Source organism: Lissotriton vulgaris, chromosome 7 (assembly GCF_964263255.1).
Source record: "Lissotriton vulgaris chromosome 7, aLisVul1.2, whole genome shotgun sequence".
NCBI classification, from domain to species: domain Eukaryota; kingdom Metazoa; phylum Chordata; class Amphibia; order Caudata; family Salamandridae; genus Lissotriton; species Lissotriton vulgaris.
Window position 1 is genome coordinate 1031237416 of NC_141695.1, and position 22832 is coordinate 1031260247.

Sequence of the window (22832 nt, forward strand, 5' to 3'; positions counted from 1 at the left end):
GGTTCTTGGTTTGGGTAAGATAGAGACACCACTAATTGAGTGTCATCAGCGTAGCTGATGATTTTCACTCCGAACGGGATGACGACCTCCTCCAATGGGGACATGTAGACATTGAATAATGTCGGGCTTAAAGATGAGCCCTGGGGCACACCACATTGGAGGGGGGTTTCGGGAGAGCGGGTGTCATTCTCCCAGACCTGAAAGGAGCGGTGGCCAAGGAATGATTTGAACCAGGTCAGAGCAGTGCCCTCAACACCGATGTCCTTGAGTTGCTGGATTAAGACCCGATGGTTGACAGTGTCGAAGGTAGCACGGAGGTCCAGGAGGATCACTGCCACTGATCCTCCTGCGTCCAAAAGGGCTCTGGCCTCCTCCACTGCTGCAAGTAGGGCGATGTCAGTGCCCTGCCCTGGGCAGAATCCAGTTTGCGAGCTTCTGAGCAAGTTGTTAGTCTCCAGAAACTGCGAAAGCTTTTTGTTAACTAGTTTTTCTGCGATTTTACTGATTCCGGGGAGGAGGGAGATTGGTATAAGAACCACGACTTGGGAAAGGAAGTGGCCTAGGGCCTAGGGAATCGCTGGGGCTAAACTATCTGACCCTTAGGTTAGGAGTAGGAGGCCCACAGGCGGCGTGTGCAGAGTCAGTACTCTCACGCGAGAGTCAATAAAAAGTCAATGGGAACCTAAAAAGTTAAGTAATGGAGTTTTAGGACACTTCCGGTCTAACGGGGAAGATACAACTAGCAAAACTGGACACTAGGATAGTCAATCCCTACAGGAGCACCGAAGTACTAGCGTTATCTCACCCACAGGAAGCGGTAGCATAGGTGTTGAGATGTCTGGTTTCGCCGTTGAAGTCTATGGAGCCTGTGAAGAAAGATGCTGCAGGCGACCAGGAGGAAGATGTCCGGGTGGATCCAAGGGTGGATCGAGGATGAAGAGGACCTGAAAGCAGAGGGGACAGAGTGTAGGTCACTAGCCAGTGACCCGGTGGAACCAGGAAGGAACCAGACGTCGTCGAGGAGCAATCAGGTGCTGAGGTGAAGCTTGTAGTTGCAGCCACGTGGACCAGGAGGCGTCGAGGACGACCAGGTGCTGGAGATGAGCTGTCCCACAAAGGTTCTCGCAGATGGAGGGGGTCGGCTTCAAGATCGGACCCAACAAGCCTAAGCAAAGGCAACCCACGCAGGATACCCAAAGAGCTTCTGGCGCAGACCAGGAGGGTCTGAGGTACTTCACCTTTGCAGGGAAGCAAAGGCCAGTCTGGACCAACTAGACCAGCGATGGAGTTTCAAAAAGGATCGTCGCCAGGGGCTACTAGCCAACGGGCCAGCAACCGGACAACGCGTCGAACAGAACACAAGCAGAAGGGCCCCACGCAGATCTCGTGGAGTGTGGAGGGCTGGTCTTCGGTGCAGGTAGAGCTCGGTGTCGGGGTGTCTCAGTCCCCAGGGCACAGCTTCGAGGAGGCCTCAGGAGCTGTGCTGTTAGCAAGTTGTCGACTTTTCAAGATACCTGCTTCCACAGGTAACAACGCCTTCCACGGGGCTCAGCTGTGCTGGAGTCATGCAGTGGGGTCAGAGATCCAGGAGGCGAGGTCTCGTCAGGCTCTGTGCTCGGTTTCGAACGGGGACAAATCAAGCCGTTGAGTTGCTGGATGGTGCCTGGTTTCCCAGGGTGGTCACTCCTTGGCCACAAGGGAGATATTTCAGTCTTCAGCTTGGATGAATGTCGAAGGGTCCAGGGTTTCGTCTTCAGTCGATTCCAGGATTAATCTAAAGTCTTCTGGGTCAGCTCATACCTTTATACAACTAAAGGTAGCTGATTTGCTCACTAGGTCCCTCCTATGGGTGGGACCAGGAAGGGGGGTGGTTACACCCCCTTTCCTTTGTGTAGTTTCGCGGCAGAGCTGGGGCTGGAGTGCCCCAGCAACCGGTTTGAACTGGGGTATGCATGGAGCACCTAGAGTGCTCCAGGCAGTGCCTGATTCTATTCAGCCCTCCCTGTTCCAATGCACATCCTCCTGTCTGGGGTGGTGCTCGCACCTCCCCAAGTAGGAAACCTATTGTCCAAACCTCCGTGACTGGAATGCCTCCCAGCAGCAGGAGGTCAGACTTGTGTCTGTGGCAGCAGCATCCATTTTGTGATGCTGGGGCTCTGGTTAACTTTAACCGGGATAGTAAGAACTAACATGTCTTCTCCCTCTAGAAGGGTGGAATGCTACCCCCGTCGCCAGAATTGACGAGGGGTAGTATTCCAAATTGTATGACACCTTGCAGGATATGTTTTGATAAAGCCAAACCAAAATTGGCATTAACTGCGACGATTATAATGCACTTAAGAGTATATGGTATGGCAATATCGTAGAACCGCTATAAGGACATGGTTCCGAAAGCTGCAGACAGGCTCGGCTCATGCTAGAGCACCATCTCACACATAACCAAGCACTCTGCCTTCAGGATTGTTAAGGCCTGCCATAGGAGTGACTTATAGGTTACTATGTGTCTATTTGTAAGTAGGTATAGGAATACTACACCTAAGCAAGGGGTGGTTACACAACCTTGCCCCAGCTGAGTGATCAGCCTGTTGTGTCTATTTGAGTGGCCAGCCAGGGGTGGCACAATACATGCTGCAGCCCCTGGTAGGCCTTGGTTACACATATGCCCTGAGTACCTATGGTACACTTCTACAGGGGCTGACAAGGTGAACCAATTCCCAATTGTGGATGTACCTAGAGTACATGGTGAATTTTGAGTGTGCATCTGGGCTGTGGGTCTGATTAGCAGGCCCACAGCCACATCCAAGTCGAAAACCAGTAAAGCAAAAGCAAAAAGTGGGGGTGACCATAGGAAGCAGACCCTACTCTCCTACATGGGGTCCTGGTGTTTCAGTGCCCTGCTGCTCTGGCTACTCGAGGTTTATAGGGGGATTGCTTCTATCCCTGTCCTTCATCCCCTCCCTTCCTTTCATTGCTATCCTCTGGTTAAGGGTCATCTGGCCAGGTCTTGTCCTTGTCCCTTGTGGGTGGTTGCTCTTTATGTTGGGGTGGCTTGGAGGTTTGTTGTCCCTGTATGTGTTGGGACTGGTCCCCTTCCTTGCTCAGGTTGAGAATGTTGGGTTCCTATGTGTACCATCTACTTACGCATGTTCCTTTCCTCCGGGGCACAGAGGTAGGAGGCTGTCTATGTGCTGGCAAGGTGGTTGCGCAGGGCTCTGCTCGCTTCTTCTTCTTCTTCTTTCCCTGCCTTGGGTTCTGCGGTGTGACACTACTGTGGGTGGTGTTGTTAGTCACCGTTTCTTTCCAGATTTTCTGCTTTTCGCACACTGTCCCCATGCTTCCACAGTTTATCTGGTGGGTCCCCGTTGTGGTGCGGAAAAGTTATCTGAAGAAAACTGACGTAGGCGCGCAAGGGCAGGTCTTATGTGACCTCGCTGATGGCACGTGCGCGGGCGACGCCTGGGCGGAGGCGCATGATGTCGTCCCGCCCCGGTGGCAAAAAAGTTTCCGGACCCAGTCTCACTCTTGGCGATATTCTACGTGAAGGAATCTGCGATAGAATCGTCTCTACCAGATACATAGTTACCGAAGGTAAGTAACTCGTACGTTAGATTTGTTAGTGACAGTCTTGGATGCCTTTTCTCCAGTATCTTTGATTCCAAGGGTTCTCCAGATAATTAGAAAGAACCTGGGGTGTTCTCTTATATAAATAGCATCAGCCAGAGCCCTGCCAAGTTGGGTTCTTCTGCTTTGAGATTCACACATTTGCCCTCCACAGAGTAAGGACTTTTTGTACTTGGAGGGAGGAGAGTGTGGATCCACACTATGTCGAAGCTTAGAGCATTATGGGATTCGTAGGCATTAGGCATTTTCACCACGAGTAATCATAGGACACAGCAGGTCACAAGGTCTTTTGTTAATTAGGGGGCTCATTAGGAAAATGTGTAGGAGTTTGCTTTAAGAACTGTCTGGGCGGGAGGGAGAAGAAATGGAGATTTTTTTAACACAAAGGAAAGCACTAACTTGTTTATTATGCCGATCACTTTTTACGAGGTAAATGGGCAAAGTTTATTTTCTGTGAATGTAAGGAGAAGGGTCTGCAGTGCTTCGTTTATTCCACTTTTGATGAATCATGTACTTTTACGAGGGGGGTTAATTAGGGGCTGTCACAGGTAAATTTGGGCAGAATGCAGGGCTGATATTGTATCTTGTAGACAACTAGTGAATCTCATTCTCGAATTGGTGTTTATGGAGCTCTTTCTGATTGGTTACAGCTACCCCATATGAAGAATTATTAGAATTCGAAATGCATTGGGTTTAAACTTATCAGCTCCGAGGGATGGTTGACAGCACGTGCCTGTGTAAAAAGCCTGGATTTGCAGCACAAGGCATTTGAAAATGCGGAATAAAGAATTCTGGTTCAACTTAGCTGTCTCACGGGTGATTTTACAAACCTTGAATTTATGGATTACTTGACGATTGAACATCGTTTTTTACACTATGGATTAAATTGGTGTACTTTGAAAAATATGTTCTACTTCAAGAGGAAAGTTTGTCCTAATTTTCGCAGTGCAGCAGCTAGGTGCGCAAGCGTTGTACCTTTTGAAAGCTTGGCTTTAGACCATGTTTCATGTTGAACAAACCTTTGCACACATAGGTCTGTGCTTAGAGAACTTGAAAGTCCTGACACCTGCCAGGAAATTGTTCACCATGACTCAGTTCAAGAAGAAATGCCTCGGATGCTATCACTGGACAGTAGCAGAGACCATCACCCATCTCACCTGCTGAGTGGATGGCGATTCATCTTTATTTTGGGATCTGGTTTCAACTGGGTATTTGCTGGTCGTCTTTCTACAGAGCCAAATGGAGCCCATCAGGACAGGACTGGTGTGTCTTCCACAAACTAAATTAACTGGATTCCTTAACCATAAACATAACATTGTTTCTGATCAGATAGCAATTGCCTCCTGAGCCCTGAACCTCGTATGGACCAGGTTTATAAATAATGCTTTTAAACTGTTGTGAGAAAGTGCCATCTTCGTTGCATGGGTATGCCCCCACTTTTTGCTGAATTGCTGATGTGCTTTGACTGAGCGTGCCCTGGGCTCCTGCCAACCAGGAGCCCAGGGCCCGTGTTCCTTCCCTAAAGCTGTGTTCAGACTAAAACCCAATTGGCATCTCTGGCCACCTGTCACCCCCTGGTAAATGGTACCCAGGGCATGGTGATCAGAGAAAACCCCTAAGGGCTGCAGCACGTATTGTGCCACCCTTAGGGGCCCTGTACCCTGACACCCACACACTGCCTTTGCAGGCTGGGTGCCGAAGTACAGAACTAACCCGAGAGTGAACATGACACACATCCCTGTGTGCCATGCCCACAAACGCACTGCCCTGGCATTCATTAGTCACCCCACTAGCTGGGTGCCCTATGCCAGTGGTGTGGACACAGGCGCATGAGCCCTATGCCCCTACAGTACCCAGGGCCATTCCTAGGCACTGTAAGTGCAGTGCTGCCATTGAGAGTATATGTTGCTGGGAGGTCGTTATTATGATCTCCACAACACCATGATGGCTTCACTGAAGACCAAGAAGTATGATATCAAACTTCTCAGCACATTAAACCCGCACTGATGCCAGTGTGGGATTTAATGTAAAATGCACGACAGAGGGCATCTTAGAGATGCCCCCTGAAACCTAACCAACTCCCAGTGTCCTGACTGTGTGGCTACAAAGGCTGCCACCACCAGACATGTTTCTGAACCCCTGGGTCGAGAGCCTGCCGCTCTCGGGCCTGAAACATTGCACTTCCTGGGACGAGGTGCCAGGCCTCCTCCCCCACGATGGGCAGGGGAAGCTTCAAAGGCATACCGCCCTTGTGAGCTTCTCCAGACCATTTGCTGTACCCAGCAACTGGCCCCCACTGGTTCTGGCCTCCACTCTGGCAGGAAACATTAAGTGAGGCAGGGGGGTGTGCCCGCCTATACCAACCCCACCCCACAGGTGGGAAAGGCGAGGGGAAGTATGACTCCGGGCTCCGGCCATCTTGAAGATGGGGAGCCCTGCCCAACCACAGGTAGGCTCCTGCCCCCCTCCCACAGGAGAGGAGCAGACTAGGGAGTGTACTCACCCCAGGTCAGGGACCCATTGGTCCCTGCCCTTGCCATACCTGTAACCCCCCTAAATGTAGTATGTAGGGGCATCCCGAACCTTCCATCCTCAGATCCTGATTTGCAACAAGAAGACCAAGTAACCCAAAGACCTGCCGTGCAGCTGCTTAGAAAAGGACGACGCCCACTGACTTGGCCCCAGAACTCTACAGGCCGGTTGATCCTTGAACCTGCTCCTGTGAAACTCCAGCTTCTCCAGCGGACAGCAATCTTGACAACCCTGGAGGACCTGCCTGCCTTGAACCTTCCAAACGACTGGGACTCCCACGAGCAGTGGTTCTGCTCCAACAGCAATACCCCTGGTGCGAGCCAGGAACCGCAAATTCAGCCCACTCTGCACCCGCCAAGCCTGGCCTGTGCCTCAGTGATCCAAGGCCACGAGGACGTCCCCCAGACGACTAAGACCCAATGTCCAGTGCCCCTCCTCCACGACCCAGACGACGCCTGCAGCCTCAGAACCAGGGACCCCTCCAACCGCGACCAACCGAGGGTAAGATTTCCAGACACCAAAAGGCACCCATGCACCCGGTGCCCTGCGGCCCCCTGTGCCCTCCTTTGGGGTACCTACCTCTTCTCCAGGATCCCAACTTACCTCTCGACGTGGTGGTCGCACCTGAAGAATCTCCATCCCCGAGCCAGCAGCCTTTAATCACCTTTTTACTTTCCCGTTGGATAACATTGAGCGCCCGACGGCTCAAAAGCACCCTGCACCCAGCCGCCCGAGTGCCGCTGGAAGTGCAACTTCTACCCTACTCTACTTCCCCACTTGCCCCGAGTAATTGACCAGGAGCTCCGCTCCCACAGCCGCGTGGCCTGCTTGCTTGCAGCCACCAACCAAAGGCGCCCTACCCTCCATGGGATTGCACTGGGCCTACTCTCTCTGCACCCGGCTGCCCCTGTGCCGCTGAGGGTGTAACTACTGTACCTTTCCGACCCTGGGAGACCCCTGAGTCTATGCCCAGAACCTTAACTCCACCAGTCGAGTACTTATCCAAAAGCTGATAACTCACTTTACTTTCATAGGATAACATTGACTGGTGACATTACTGAGGATAAATGGGTGGAATATTATTTTAACTTATACAATGATAAGGAACAAACTAGCAGTGGTAATCCGATGGGTTCAATAAGGAAGGATAAGGTCAAAGCAAATGGAAACGACTTTGTAGAACGAACACCTGAGGGGAACTTATTGGATTCTATTTTTCCTTTGAATATTCCTATTTCCTTAGATGAAATTTTTAGGGCACTCAAGGAAAGTGCAGCGGGCAAAGCACCAGGACCGGACGGTGTACCTGTCCATGTTTATAAATCTAAAATAGATTTATGGGCTACAATTTTTAAAAATGTATTTGTCAGCTGTACTCAACATGGTCTTATACCGTCATGGTCAGACTCTATTATCATCCCTATTTTTAAAAAGGGTAATAGAGAGGAACCCGAAGTGTTACCGACCAATTTCCCTCCTAGATTCGTTATTGAAAGTGGTAGGGAGGGTGCTTTTAAATAAGTTGCAACAGTGGGCAGATGAGAACGGAATTTTATCAAAGCTCCAATATGGCTTTAGACAAGGATTAGGGACCTTGGAACCTTATCGACAAGTATACCAGGGCAAAAAGGGGTAACATATTTCTAACTTTTGTTGATTTGAGTACAGCACTCGACTGTGTAATACACAAACTTTGGGATATTTTACAGGACATGGGGGTGGACCCATGTATTTTTATCTTTTATAAAAGAATTATACAGGGAGGCCGGGTAAGGGTACGGTATGGTAAACCAGAGGAGTGCTCAAAAAAATGTAAAATAACCAAGGGTGTGAGACAAGGGTGCATACTCGCACCCTTTCTCTTTTCACTATACATTAATAGCCTGGGAAGGAAATTGACAGAGCACACATTTGACTGTTATATGCGGATGACGCAGTTTTAATGGCAAGAACACAAATTGGCTTGCAAAGAACAGTAACAGAGTTTGTAAATTTTATGCAGGAAAGGGGTTTCCTTGTGAATATTTCAAAAACATTTAGTATGATATGTGGGAAATCCTTTTTAAAGAAGAAATGCAATGTTTTTATAAATAGCGATAAAATTGAATGTACGGATAGCTTTGCTTATTTGGGGATACATTTTACATGCTCCGGCAACTGGCAAGTAGCAACCCAGACGAGGAAAACTTTGCTCTCCAGAGCAATTGGAGGACTAGCTTCATTTGCAAGTAAATTAGGAAATAAACCAATCCCGGAACTGATAACTATATGTTCGAGGGATGTGGGCTGCTGAATTCATATCTGTGCATAGATCGCCGCCTAGTGTTGGGCCCGGATGATTGCACATTGTTGTCCTGGAAGAGTCTTCGAAGTATCACGAGATAGGTGGCTCCTCCCCTGGACCACAGTGCACATAGCCATCCTCTCCATCCTCAGATTGTTTTTTTCCGCCATTGCGTTCGGATGTATATTTGTTAACTCAAGTTCGGAATCGATAAAACAACTTTATATTTGGCCAAAAGGCCTAAAGTTATCGTTGGTATTGTCTTTGCGATCGGTGCCCAGTACTTGTTCCAGCTCTATCCTCGAGCCGGACGTCAAGAAGAGCCGCGTAGCTTTTCAGCACTAAAGGCCCGGTCGAAGCCAGAGGCCTTATCAACGATCCATTATGGAACGGAGCCCGTTCAAGAGATGTCCCGTTTGCAACTCCAAGTATCCTCACATCGATGACCACCCGGTGTGCAACAAGTGCTTGTCTCCAGATCACGACGAAGCCAGCTGGCTTGTTCTCGGTTCCGCTCCAAGAAGACGATTCGCCTTCGACGCGCAGCGCGAAAGGAGGCCCAGCAGACGGCACCTGACCCGGTGAACATCTTCTATGCCGAGGAAGATGAGTCGAGCAGGAAGTTCAAGAGAACCTGTCTGATCCTGCATCGGAGATCTACTCCAGTTACGACGCAGATGTGGAAATGGTCGATAATTAAGACGTCGTCGACTAGGTAGGAGACAACGATGAGGCCTTTGGGGCCGTGGAAGATCGCTCTAGCGAGGAGCTAGGCCCAACCGTTGGTACGGGGGCCGAGACTAAAACACTCTATAAGGCTCAGGTCGAGGGATCGCCACATGGCCTTACCCGAGATCAAACGCATAGTTCTACAGCCTCGCCTCAAGGCCCGGCTACGGACATTTCCAACGAGCCATCGGTTGAACGATCGAAATCGAAACTAAAAGCATCGGTGTCTACAAAACAGAAAACACCGGAAACAAAATCGAAACCGAAAGTACGTATTACTTTGGTCGGATCGAAGGCTTCTGAACCACCTACGAAACAAGAGTGTTATCGACCCGGGGAGGTCGCTAAAGGGTGTCGAGCTGAAGGCCGGGGCACCGAAGAAAATGGTCAAGGACATCGACCCGAAGAAGTCACAAACAAGTGACTCAAAACTCAGACCTTCTTGATCCTAAACGTCGACTCGACAAGGCTAAGGGCAGTAAAGACCTCGAGTCCACGACTAGCGTGGCTCTAAAGACCCCGTCGAGTCAACACAGCCATCCGCCTCTTTTTCGAAGCAGGTGTTGGACTCACTGCAACGCATTAAAGAGAAGGCTATTGCTGTCGGACCAAAGGCCACTCCACCCCCGAAGCCAGTCAGTAAACCTCCAAAGTCGTCGGCACCGATTAAGTTCACACTGTCGCCAACAGTGGTACCGAAGGCGTTCGCCCCTAAGACTGGCGTCGAAGCGGCCAAAAAGGTGTCCATGGGGCCAAAGCCTACAACTATGGAAGGGGCCACCAAGCATCGACAGCCTCTGCAGGAAGATTAGTCGAGGCAATTCATCGACGCTGAGACTGGTAGACTTTTCATTTTCGAGCGAAAGATCGCCCCAGAACAGCCTATGGAGTCATATAAAATTCCATTAAAGAAAAAGAGGGATTCTGCTACGTCACCTCTTCTTTTTGAACCTCTACAACCATATGGACAAGATCCTGCTCCTATTTCACCCACACATTCAGATGTGAATGTAAGGGATGGTGACAATGAGTATTACAGTTATCCTGTAGACACTGATCCAGAAGATCACACTGAACCCTGGGCAGACGCTGTTGACCCAGGGGATCCACAAACTGCCCCGACAGTCATGTCTATGCTATTAAAACCTCACCTACAGAAGACACGGCTGCGTTTAATGCACTTATTGAGAGGGCAGCAAAAAATCATGATGTCCAGCTCCATGCTGACCCTATTGAAGAGGACTTTTTGTTTGACACCTTCTCAACCTCCGAGAGAACTGTCAAGACTCTACCCATGCTAAAAGGTGTCCTGGAACACGCTGGAGACATCTTTAAGGAGACCACAAGGGCAAGGGTAGTAAACCCCAGAATTGAAAAAAAATACAAACCAGCACCTGTGGACCCTACGTATATCAAGGGACCGTTGCCGTTGGACTCTCTGGTTGTTTCCAATGCTCGTAAAAGAGCGAACTCGCCCTGACAAGGAATCTAAAGTGCTAAAAGCATCAGGAAAAAGGGTGGCAGCTCAAGCGGCCAATGTCTGGCGAATCTCCAACACACAGGCACTCTTAGCCAGATATGACAGGGCTCATTATGATACACTAGAGACCCTGTTACAACACTTGCCGGATGAGTATAAGGAGGCAGCAGAGATGCTAATACAAGAAGGGAAACTTATATCAAATGCATCTATTAAGTGTGCGCTAGACGCAGCAGATACTGCAGCCAGGGCAATTAATACAAGTGTTATGTTACGAAGACACGCCTGGCTGAGAATCTCCGGCTTCAAGCCTGAGATACAAACCACCATACTCAATCAGCCGGTTAACCCTGATTACTTATTTGGCCCAGAAGTGGACACCACCTTAGAAAAAATTAAGAAGGACACAGAGACTGCAAAGTCTATAGGGGCTCTACAGTCGCAGCAGTTTAGGGGTGGGTCTTTTTGTCGCTCTAACAATAGAGGAGCTTCCAGAGGCCAGGTGTCCCAGCAGACACAATACAGTAAAGGAGGCACGCAGACCACCTACAACAAGAACAATAGGGGTGGCTATCGTGGAAACAGCACCAAGGACAGAGGTCGTGGAAACAACTCCCGATCCTCCGCCACTAACAAACAGTGCCTGCCCCCCGACCATACCACACCGGTCGGGGGGAGACTACAACAGTTCCTGCTGGTCTGGAAATCCATCACTACAGACAGGTGGGTGAGGCAGCTTATCCAGTACGGTTATTGTCTGGAGTTAACGTCCACTCCACTCAACATACCCCCAAGACACCGTCCTATGTCCGCAGAGCATTTACAGTTATTGCAGCAGGAGGTAGTCAGCATGCTGCAAAAAGGAGCCATAGAGCTCGTGCCTGTGGAACAAAAAGGTACAGGGGTGTACTCGCTGTACTTCTTGATCCCAAAAAAGGACGGTCCCTCAGACCCATACTGGACCTCAGGTCCCTAAACCAGTACATCCTATCAGAACACTTTCACATGCTCACATTACAGCAGGTTCTACCGTTGCTCAGTCAGGGAGATTTCCTCGCAACACTAGATCTGAAGGATGCATATTTCCATATACCGCTACACCCGTCACACAGAAAATATCTCAGATTTACCATTCAGGATCAACATTATCAGTTCAAGGTCCTCCCTTTCGGAGTGACGACAGCACCCAGGGTGTTTACCAAGTGCCTGGCGACAGTGGCTGCACACCTACGGAGACAGAACGTTCACATCTGGACGACTGGCTTATCCAAGCAAAGTCGGCCCAGCAATGTGCCACCCACATGTCCCGCACCATTCACCTTCTTCACGATCTGGGGTTTTCACTGAATTATCCAAAGTCCCACCTTCAGCCCGCCCACGTATGGCAGTACTTGGGCGCGACAATAGACTCTCTGGCAGCCAAAGCACAGCCAAATTCAGTGAGGATCAACAGCATGCAATTGCTGATACGGAAATTCAAACCACAACACTCGCTTCCAGCACGAGTGTTCATGCAGTTGATAGGCATGATGGCCTCCTGCATCTTCATAGTCCCGCACGTGAGAGTACACATGCGTCCGCTTCAGGAGTGCTTGGCACGTCAGTGGAATCAGGCTCACGGACAATTGAAAGACCTAGTGTTGGTGACCGGTCGCGCATACAACTCTCTGCATTGGTGGAAACCACAAAACCTTTGCAGGGGCCGACCGTTCCAAGAGCCTGTGCCACAGATTATACTGACGAGGGACGCATCTCTCCAGGGATGGGGAATTCATGTACTCCACTACACAGTGCAGGGACTATGGACAGCACAGCAGAAGATGCACATCAACCTTCTGGAACTGATGGCTATCTTCATGGCAATGAAAGCATTCAAAGTACATTTGTGCAACAAGGTAGTGTTGATCCGGACGGACAACATGACGGCCATGTACTACATACAGAAGCAGGGAGGTACACACTCTCCACAGTTGTCTTATCTGGCTCAGATCATGGCGGAACACCTCCCAGGCATGGACAATCAGATGGCGGACCTGCTCAGCAGGCACAGCCACCAGATGCACGAGTGGGAGTTACATCCATCAGTACTCCGCCCGTACTTCCAGCAGTGGGGTCATCCAGAGATAGACCTATTCGCCACAAGGGAAAAGGCAAAATGCCAAAGCTTTGCCGCCAGGTTCCCACACCCACAGTCGCAGGGAAATGCGATATGGATGAACTGGTCAGGCATATTTGCGTACGCTTTTCCCCCAGCACCGCTAATACCGCTAGTGGCACGCAAACTGAAGCAACACTCAATGACTCTCATCCTGGTTGCTCCGACTTGGGCACGCCAACCATGGTACACCACGTTTCTAGAACTCTCCGTGGTACCGCATCAAAGGCTGCACCTTAGGCCCAGGCTTTTGACACAGAGCCATGGCGACATTCAGCATCCAGATAACAGCTCAACCTGGCGATCTGGCTCCTGAAGTCTTAGAATTTGGCTACCTCAACCTGACTCCTGACTGTATGGATATCATAAGGGAGGCAAGAAAGCCCACCACTAGAGCATGTTATGCGGCGAAATGGAAGCGGTTTGTCATTTATTGTGCCAACAACGACATTAATCCGCTAGATGCATCTACTCGCAACATATGTTATCTGTTACATCTATTCAAATGCAATCTAGCCTATGCTTCCATTCGCAATAGCAGCTTATCTCCAAAACAGGCAGCATCTCTCACTTTTCAGAGTACCTGCCATCAAAGCTTTTCTAGAGAGACTCAAGCGAGTTATTCGTCCCAGACACCTACCGGCACCTGTATGGAACCTGAATGTGGTCCTTACCAGACTGATGGGACCACCTTTTGATCCTCTACACTCCTGCGAGATACAATTCTTGACGTGGAAAGTAGCTTTGCTAATAGCAATCACATCGCTACGACGTGTTAGTGAACTTCAAGCACTAACTATCCAAGAGCCATTCATACATATTCACTCCAACAGGGTGGTGCTACGCACTAACCCTAAGTTTCTGCCTAAAGTAGTTTCACAGTTCCATATGAATCAAACTATAGAACTGCCAGTGTTCTTCCAGATTCAGTGGCGGAGAGAATGCTTCACACACTAGACGTCAAAAGAGCTCTCATGTACTACATAGATAGGACAAAAGATTTCAGGAAGACAAAACAACTGTTTGTTGCCTTTTCCCCACAACACAAAGGCAACCCCATTTCAAAAGCAGGTATAGCCAGGTGGATCGTTAAGTGCATACAGATTTGCTATGAAAAGGCTAAGCGCACATTAACGATTCCCCCAAGAGCCCACTCAGCACGAAAGTTGGGGGCTTCCATGGCTTTCCTTGGTAACATTCCTTTAGAGGAGATCTGTAGAGCATCCACATGGTCTACCATACTCACATTTACTAAACACTACTGTGTAGATGTGCACTCCAAACAGCAGGCAGCTGTAGGACAGGCTGTTCTAAAAACACTTTTTCAGACTGCTGCAGCTGGCACGGGCAGCCGCTGCTAAGAAGAGGGACTGCTATATATTCTATGCACAGATATAAATTCAGCAGCCCACATGCCTCGAACCGAATATGCTACTTACCAGTATGCATCTGTTCTTGGCACGTAGGGCTGCTGCCATTCATATCGCCCGCCCTCCTCCCCGGCGTCTGTAGTGGCTGCAGCACTCAGAATTACACTTAGCATGGTCATTGTACTACACTCCATCTCTACCACAATGGCGAAAAACAATCTGAGGATGGAGAGGATGCCCATGCGCACTGTGGTCCAGGGGAGGAGCCACCTATCTCGTGATACTTCGAAGACTCTTCCAGGACAACAATGTGCAATCATCCGGACCCAACACTAGGCGGCGATCTATGCACAGATATGAATGTCAGCAGCCCTACATGCCAAGAACAGATGCATACTGGTAAGTAGCATATTCGATACGGCAAAATGTGTCTCTACAGCGGTATATGGAGCTGGTATCTGGGGTTATGCAAATGTAGTGGGCCTACAGCAATGCGAAAATGCCTTTTTAACTTATTTATTGGCTATCCCCAAATCAACTTCCAATTATGTTTGTCATTCAGAGGTGGGTCTACCGTACCGGTCGGACATAATTAAATCATACCCTCTTCTACTATGGCATAAAATCTGGGTGACAGAAGAGGCGAGCTTCAATCGTGAAGTGATAAGACTGTATGGAACTTGAAAGATCTCCTCTTATCCCTTGGCTAAGTCACATCAAGGACATGTCACAAAAGTTGGGAAGTATGAAATGTATAAGTAAAAAAACTCTAAAATCCGACTATATGGCATTCCTAGCAGAAATAAATGGAAAAAAGGACTGTCATGGAGAATTATCTTACTCTTTCAAGCCCAGGGTTGCAGTTGTATCTATCTTGTCTGCAGGGTAGCTATGAGAGGATGTTGCTAACACGATTTCGTATAGGGATACTACATAGGATGATTACCTTCCCAGAGGTAAATGACTGGTCTCACAACCTAACATTTTGCCCATGTGATGATCGATCTATACAAACAACTATTCATATTACTCTTTTCTGCAAATACTATTTGACGCCTCGGAAAAGATTTTTTAAATCGTTTTTAAGAGACCAAGGGCCGAGACAGAGTAAAGTGGCTTTTTTGAAGCTGCAACGCCTAGACAATGAATTAACAATTTGTGTGATGCTGTCATATTTAAAAAGTGTAATCAAGTATAGGAAATCAATGCTGTAAACTCTAATGATGCTTATTTAAAGTAGTAATAATCTATTGGTGCCCACAAAGAAAAAAATTGTTTTTATGTATAATCTGCTGCTGTATATAATGTTTACATGTGTACCTTTTCTAATTAACATGCTTTTATGTTTTTTTTAAAAAAAAAATCGAATAAAGCTATACTTGACTTGACTGGTGACAGTGTGGAGTTTTGAAACTTTAAAATATTTATCTAAAATCAACCGAATATCTAATTACTCACCTGTGATCAGGAGAGAAGACAGTACCGTACCTTTCAGCCCTGTACTGAACTGCAAGAGTAATCCTAACAGTACTTACCAGTTACCTGGATTTTCTTCTATAGGAAACCATTGACTGTTTTTCTGTGAAATTTCTTCTATCGATTTTTGCAAACTACAAATATTCTTTAAAAATCGTCCCAACTACTAAAACGTAATTACTTACCTGCCTTAGGTAGAGGTCCTAGTGCTGAACCTAGGAGTCCAGTAATAGATTATAAAAGTAACGAGAACACACTTTACCTGTGACTTGAATTTCCTTCCATAGGATACCATTGCTAGTTTTTCACTGAAAAGTTTCGAAGTGTCAACTTTGAAAATACATTATATACTCTTTAAAAATCACAACTGTAACCAAAACGCTTTTACTTAACTGTTTACAACTTAGGTCCTTGGACTGTGTCCAGGATCCAGTCCTGTGGTTAGTAAAGTAATCCTTAAAGTAATCAACTGCATTTATGCAGAAAACCCCATTGAGCTCAATGTTAAATTGTGTTTAGAATTGTGTTGCCTAATGCAACCACTGTAGCTATTGTACTTTCAAAGTCTATTGCCTTTCTGCAAAGTAATTACCTAAAGTGACTCATATAGAGAAAAGTATATTTTGATACCTGTTGGTTCTAAAATAAAACAACCATATCTTTTGATATAAAAACAATTTGCCTAGAGTTCAGTTCTTGAGTGTGTGAAACTTTTTACTGACTGAGTGTGTACAACAAATGCTTTACACTGTCCTCTGATACTGCTGTACTGCTCGACCAAGCTACCACTTTAGAGAGAAAGGTCATATCTGCCTTTAACCTCTATTATACCTCTGGGGATTGGGGACTCTATACACACTGTACCTTACTTTGATCCAGTATATATAGAGCCACTTGCTTACAACCGTTCACTTCATAAGGCTTAAAGCTTACTACATGGAGGCTCCTTTTTCAATGACTTCAACTAGGCACAGTAGTGAAGAGCAAGGGTCAGCACCTTTGCAGTTTTCCATAAGGGCAAATGTTTCACAATTCATTTAACCTTTCTTTCAGATGTATTGTTCCATCGAAACTAGTAGATTGTCCTTTTACCTTTTATAAAATCTGATAGGCAAGTATTGCCTTTTTTTCTTGCCTTAGGAGTGGTCTGCGCTCTTCTGGCCAACAATGTGCGACTTGTGGAGGCAATGATGCTGACCCAGTGGCAGCTGAGGCTGCCATTGATAAATGGATACCCACTGTCGCACATTGCATGAAGATTATGCTCCATTATTTTGCTGTGCATACAGCACCAGACTAAATTTGGGGTTGGTGCCATGATCAGTGGTCATGCCATAAGTCCGATTTCTGCTGGGCAGCTATAATGATGACTTTACATGCATTCTCCAGACCATATCCTGCAACAGCCATACCTAATTTGACAAACCTTTCTTTTCAGCCTTTTTTTGCATTGTAATAAGTTCAGCTGCCTGTTCAGTTCCCTGCTCTCTTTATCATTTTCATTTATTTTAGATCTACTCATGAAAATGGTAAATAGCAAAGATATACTAAGATAAGGTAGTATTGATGTTCACTTTGTTACTGTTCATAGTCTTTTTTTCTTTACCTAACAACTGAAAAGATAGTCGAGAAGGTACTTGGAAGACATACATAAAAGGGTGGGGATGCTTGCCACATATGATACATACAGGCTTGTTGTTCAGAGCTTGTAATTAGCTGCTATAAACTCATTTCCACTCCTGACTCAGAATTCCTGAATGTTAAAGAAAAGAGCTGATGTATCAAGATCAGGGGTCACTATAAAATTAAGTGTATTGTTTTCATATTAAATATTGTCATTAGAAACCGAGTGAAATATCCCTTTTGCCATCTTGCTTTTACTATGACCCATAGATGTTAACCTGCAACATTATGCATTCTTCTAACTACAGGATATTTTTTCCCACAGGGCCATATAAAAGTAGTCCAGTACTTAGTGAAGGAAGTTAATCAGTTTCCTTCTGACATTGAATGCATGCGATATATAGCAACCATCACTGACAAGGTAGGTCTATGATTAAAATGTAAAACGTTGTTGTTCAAACTTAGTTTACGTGAGTATTATGCATCCATACATCCTTAATGGTAATTTTTTTTTCTTACTTAAGAACCCATGTTGTTTTCACGTACCTCCCTTCGTGTATGCTTTATCACAGCCAGAGATTTCCCTTGGTACACCACTCTTTAACACTTCTATCTACATTTGCCATTAAATGCACCTAAGGTTGCACTTTTTTACTGGTGAATAAGATGTTTTGCTGTGGTACACTAATAGGCAAAATAATATTGAGAATTCCCAAATGTATTTGTCTTCCGCATTCTCTGTCAGTCTAGCTTTGTGGGTATGCTGTGCATTCTAGCTAACAGCATTGCCAGATCTGTAAAGGCTTTCAGAGGACTGTTTACTTCCTATATGCTAAATCACGGTCTCTGAGAATTCTCATACTTACTGATATGACAAATCTATTCTGCCGTGAAGGAAAATTGTCCCAGCACGCTGAATAAATTGAGCAAAGCCCAAGAGGCTATGAGGTATATTATCAGCATTTGTATACTACATTAATGCTTAGCACGGCTCTGAAGTGCTCTTGATTGTCAAGAAGTTGTCATGTATGATTCTGGCGTTTACTTCTGACCCTAGTTAAGGCGCCTAGGTTTAGTTGTGTATGGTCTGTGTAATTATGATACTGTAACGTCCTGATTATTTGCCATTCTCAAACTGTGGGTATCCTTCCACTTAGTGATGTCTAGAAACTGAGTCTTTATAGCTGTTCCACTGCAGAGTTTTTTTTGCACATTTAATAACGCTGCATGTGTACCTTATGTGACCTGCCTAGGTTTTCTTTCCCCTTTTCAAGTGCCTGCTATTGTAGTGCTTCAACACTTGAAGGAACCAGAGCACCGTTCCTGCTATGCAACCACCTAATCAGTGTACTTAATGGAATTAATTGTTAACTTTGTGTGACCAATCTGTTCCTCACTCAACAAGCTTGTAGCAAAGTACAAGTTCCTGAACAATGAAAAGCTAACTAACAAGCTTGCAACTCATCATGTGTCAGATGTAAACCCTAGAAGTTCCTGCAAGCGCAGGTCCCTGAAAGGAAAGTATCTGGTTGAGACATGACACCGATGTTGCCAATAGGATAGATATTGTGACATCTTTATTTTCATCCCCTTCCTTGCCCTCACTGAAGTATCATGTCAGCACCACTTGTAGGTATGGCTGAAAAATGCACCGAACTCTAACATTGTAAGAAGGGATCATTGCAAATTTGGAAGTCCCCAACCCATTTTGAATATGAAGGATAGATTAGACTGTACACAACGAGATCCACAAACCTCAAAAGAATCATGGGATCCACTTTATAGTGTTGGCCCCACACCCAATCCAGGGAGGTTAGAAGAGGGCATATTTAGTACCTCTAGGGCACCGATCTGACAGTCTGGCCAGTAGTTTCAGTGTTTCCCTGTAGAAGAGATCAGCCCTGCAACAGGGTGGTACCTTCCCAACATTAAATGTCTGACTAATCCTACACATAAATACACTATATGGGGTCTACGTTGATCCAATCATAGATAACTTATTCTAAAACAGTAGCTACTGAACCTATATCTGCCATTCTAAAATAATCCACCAATACCAAAGACGCTAAAATGTGATGCTGTAGTTTGAAATGACACTTCAATAAACAGTTATTTAAAGTATCATGTACCATTCGTTCTCGACATTTTACTGCAGATAAACAGTCTGCCTCTTGGATACCTCACTCCCATGTCACCATATTTAATAATAAGCCTATAGCGCATCATGCTTGCTAACTTTCAGTAGTTCTTCGTACTTTGTATTTAACTTTGTGAACGTTTTTCAGCTCTGTGAACTTGATGAGCGCTTGGATGAGATTCTGCAACTGATACTCTGCAACTGATACTCTTCTTAATTGAGGTATGCATGTGCGCAGAGCCCTTCTGCAGATGCCTGAAATCTTCCAAATGATGTAGCCTCACGTTTCCTTCTCTTTGTAGCCCTTCCTCTCTCCGTTTTGAATAACCTCGGACACCAAGCGTAAAATGCATATCAGTGAGAGTTGTTTCAGTAAAACAATGGAGTCTTATAAAGCATCTGGCAGATGTGCAGTCAACGGAGGACTGAATCTGCAAATACATACAGGGAGTTGTGACATGAGGGTTAAATCAGTGCCAACAGAACGACAATGTTAAGTGGAAACGGGTTGGGGGGGGGGGGTGAGTAGAAAAGTAGAAAGATGGGGGGGAAGTGTGGCTCACTGGTTAGAGGAGGCAGACCTGGAAGCAGAGGTCAGCCCGGGACCAGGGTTCAATTCCCGGCTCGGTGGGGTCTTGAGTTTAAAATGTCCATGGACTCGACAATTCTTGCTCTGGTGCCTACTTGATTCATGGGTTCACACTCTGCGACTCTGGGCAATAGCTTGCTTAATCTCCACAACGGCCCCTCGCGGCGGGATGCCTGGCTTTCACCTTGCGGATACCCTGCCGGGGTTATCTCACAGGGGAATACCAGGACGGGTTCCCTAAGCAAGCGCTTAGAAACCGCTCGGTGATTTGCGCTATATAAATTCCTGTACATTTACATTTACAAGATAACAAGAAGAGTGTGCATATAAAGAAATGACTACATTGATGGCCCGATACACCACAGACAACAAAAAATGCAATACCAGGCTATCCACGTAAAGACAGCTTGGGGAGCCTCATTGCACTTGCATGCTAGTGAATAATCACAACTGCCATGAGCCTCGTCACTGCAGGTGTTCACATTCCACCTAATTAGCATCACTAGAGATAAAAACTCATTTCCAAAGTTGTGTTTAAGGAACGTTGAGGGAAAGGTCTTATTCGAAGGCAATACCCCGCAGCATCTACTGGACAGCTGGGCTGTACAAGCCATGCAGAAAAGACTGTCGTAAATCACATCCGTTTTCCAGAATTTTTCGGGGAGCCAGCTAAAATTATGACGTTTACTTTCCATTCTGCGATACTCTTAGGTAAACTTTCAGGGCAGTCTGTGGACTTCAAACCAAATAAAAAAGAAATTCTAGACATTGCACAGCTAGTACCTTTTATCTCGATTTTATATGGGGTTGCTGCCTTAAGCTGACATTCTAAACGAGTGGCAAATGGTGAGCAAAAGAACAATGGATTTAAGCCCAGATCTCTGTACTGGGGTGAATGTATTGATATTGTTCTGCATTCTGTCCATCAACTGTTGTTTTTGCATTTTTCACCCCGAGTGGGACGGGTATGCCTAGACGTGGGTCCCTGCTCTCCATGCCACTGGAATCAAGCTGGCTGAGGAGGGTTGAAACCCCGAAACCGGTCCTAGGTTGCTTGTTTCCAGTCCAGGGAGGACCTGGCTTGGCAGTTCGGGCTGGCCTGTTCCCAGGGAGCACAGGGTCGAGACTGATTTGCGTATGGCTGGGTTCAAACTGGACTGTCATGTTGAACAAATAAACAGTGGATTTAGGCCCAGATCTCTGTACTGGGGTGAATGTATGACATTGTTCTGCATTCTGTCTATCGACAGTTGTTTTTGCATTCTAAACGAGTAGCCAGAATATGAAAATACCCCCTTACTTTGTACCTACTTTCGTCTGTAACGCAACTGGTGCTCATGTAAAACGCTCTGAGATCTTTGGGTCTAGTTAGGTGCTATATAAAACTCCCCCAAAAACAAAGCTTTGATGGCACTGAACAAGTGAGTCAGGCCCTCCCTCAAAGAGCTCCCTTGTCCCTTCCATTCAAACATCTATCCATTCACGCTTTCATCCCTCCATTCTCCTGCTGATATCCACCATTTCATATTTACTTTCGGTGATCCTTTAATTTCTTCATCCATCATTCAATAATTCACAGTCTATCCATCAGCCATTCCATCCATTTGTTCACACATCCATCATCTGTGCATGTATCAATCAACCATACATTGGTCCTTTGACTTGGCAGCCATCAACATTTTTCATCCACCAATTCATACTTTTGTTCATCCATCAACTCCGATGTCCAGATCCCTTCCATCCTTTTATCTGTTCATCCACATATCTATTTACCTATCTTTTCACTCGCCCATCCACCTACTCATTCATCCACCCACTCATGTATCCATTCTTTGTATTACTCTTCCTCCCTTTTTCACTTCCTTACTTTCACATTTCCTTCCAGCCTTCCATCATTCTTTTCCGTTTCTATAATCCAGCTTTCATTTTTCATTGCACTGTTAATCATGAGCTTTTGTCTACAGAGTTGCCGACGGGAGACGCCCATAAAGATCCCCAACTCTGATGTAACTGCTTAAGTGGGGGTTCTCGGTGCCTATGATTCCAAAGTCTCTCTGCAACAAAAACTTTATGCAACTGAGTTATTGTTCATAAAATATAAAAAGATGACTTTTTCAATGCTTTCTGTGCTCTACATCAGACACAATGCTTTGGTTGCTGGCAGGTCTCCATGTTGTTTCATGGGGAGGCATGTGACTGCTATGCTTTACGCACCCAAGGATGCAGTGCGGCTAAATGTCTGCTAAACGATGTGTGTAACATTTAGGTCAAGACCTACTTGTTAGAGAGGGACAGCTGGGACACATGAACAGATGTGCATGGCTGACTGTAAGCACATCTCGCACTTTTGTCCTACTTTTCCACTTTGCCTGCAAAAAAATGAGCTATCGAACAGGGAACCATTGATATTCCCCATGCTGTCCACCTCCTCATGACTGCAAAACTGTTTTGTCATGGTTGGGAAGCCCCCAGGACCCTTATACAAAACAAGTGAAGACTCCAAAGTACATCACCTCATTACAGATGTTCCCACATTAATACAATTTTGATATGTGATTGTATTTTGTAAACACTGGAAGACCATTTTCTCCAGCAAATCTTTGTGTCCGATAAATGTATATACACTGGAAACCACAGATTTTCTGAAGTTTGGAGAACATGCGCTTAATCTTAGATTCCCTTTTTTGACTTGGGGACGTGGTTTGGCACGTGCTGCGCTTGCACTTTTCAGCTATAGTGCCCAACATAGCTAATAAGGATCCATTTGTAGCGGTTCTTTTGGCTCCCTTTACTCTTTCCTTAAGATGGGATATACTAGGCCACGCTAGTGGCTTCA

The 22832-nt window shown here is 46.4% G+C and overlaps 1 protein-coding gene across 3 annotated transcripts in view; it reads left to right on the top strand.

Annotated features, from left to right (window-relative positions):
* Window positions 1-22832, top strand: part of ANKHD1 (ankyrin repeat and KH domain containing 1) — a 1478908-nt gene that overhangs the window by 770601 nt on the left and 685475 nt on the right. For all 3 annotated transcript variants that reach the window (XM_086931463.1, XM_086931465.1, XM_086931464.1), the window contains exon 23: window positions 17596-17691. In XM_086931463.1, coding sequence (XP_086787589.1) covers window positions 17596-17691 — 96 coding nt within the window. The remainder of the gene's footprint in view (window positions 1-17595; window positions 17692-22832) is intronic.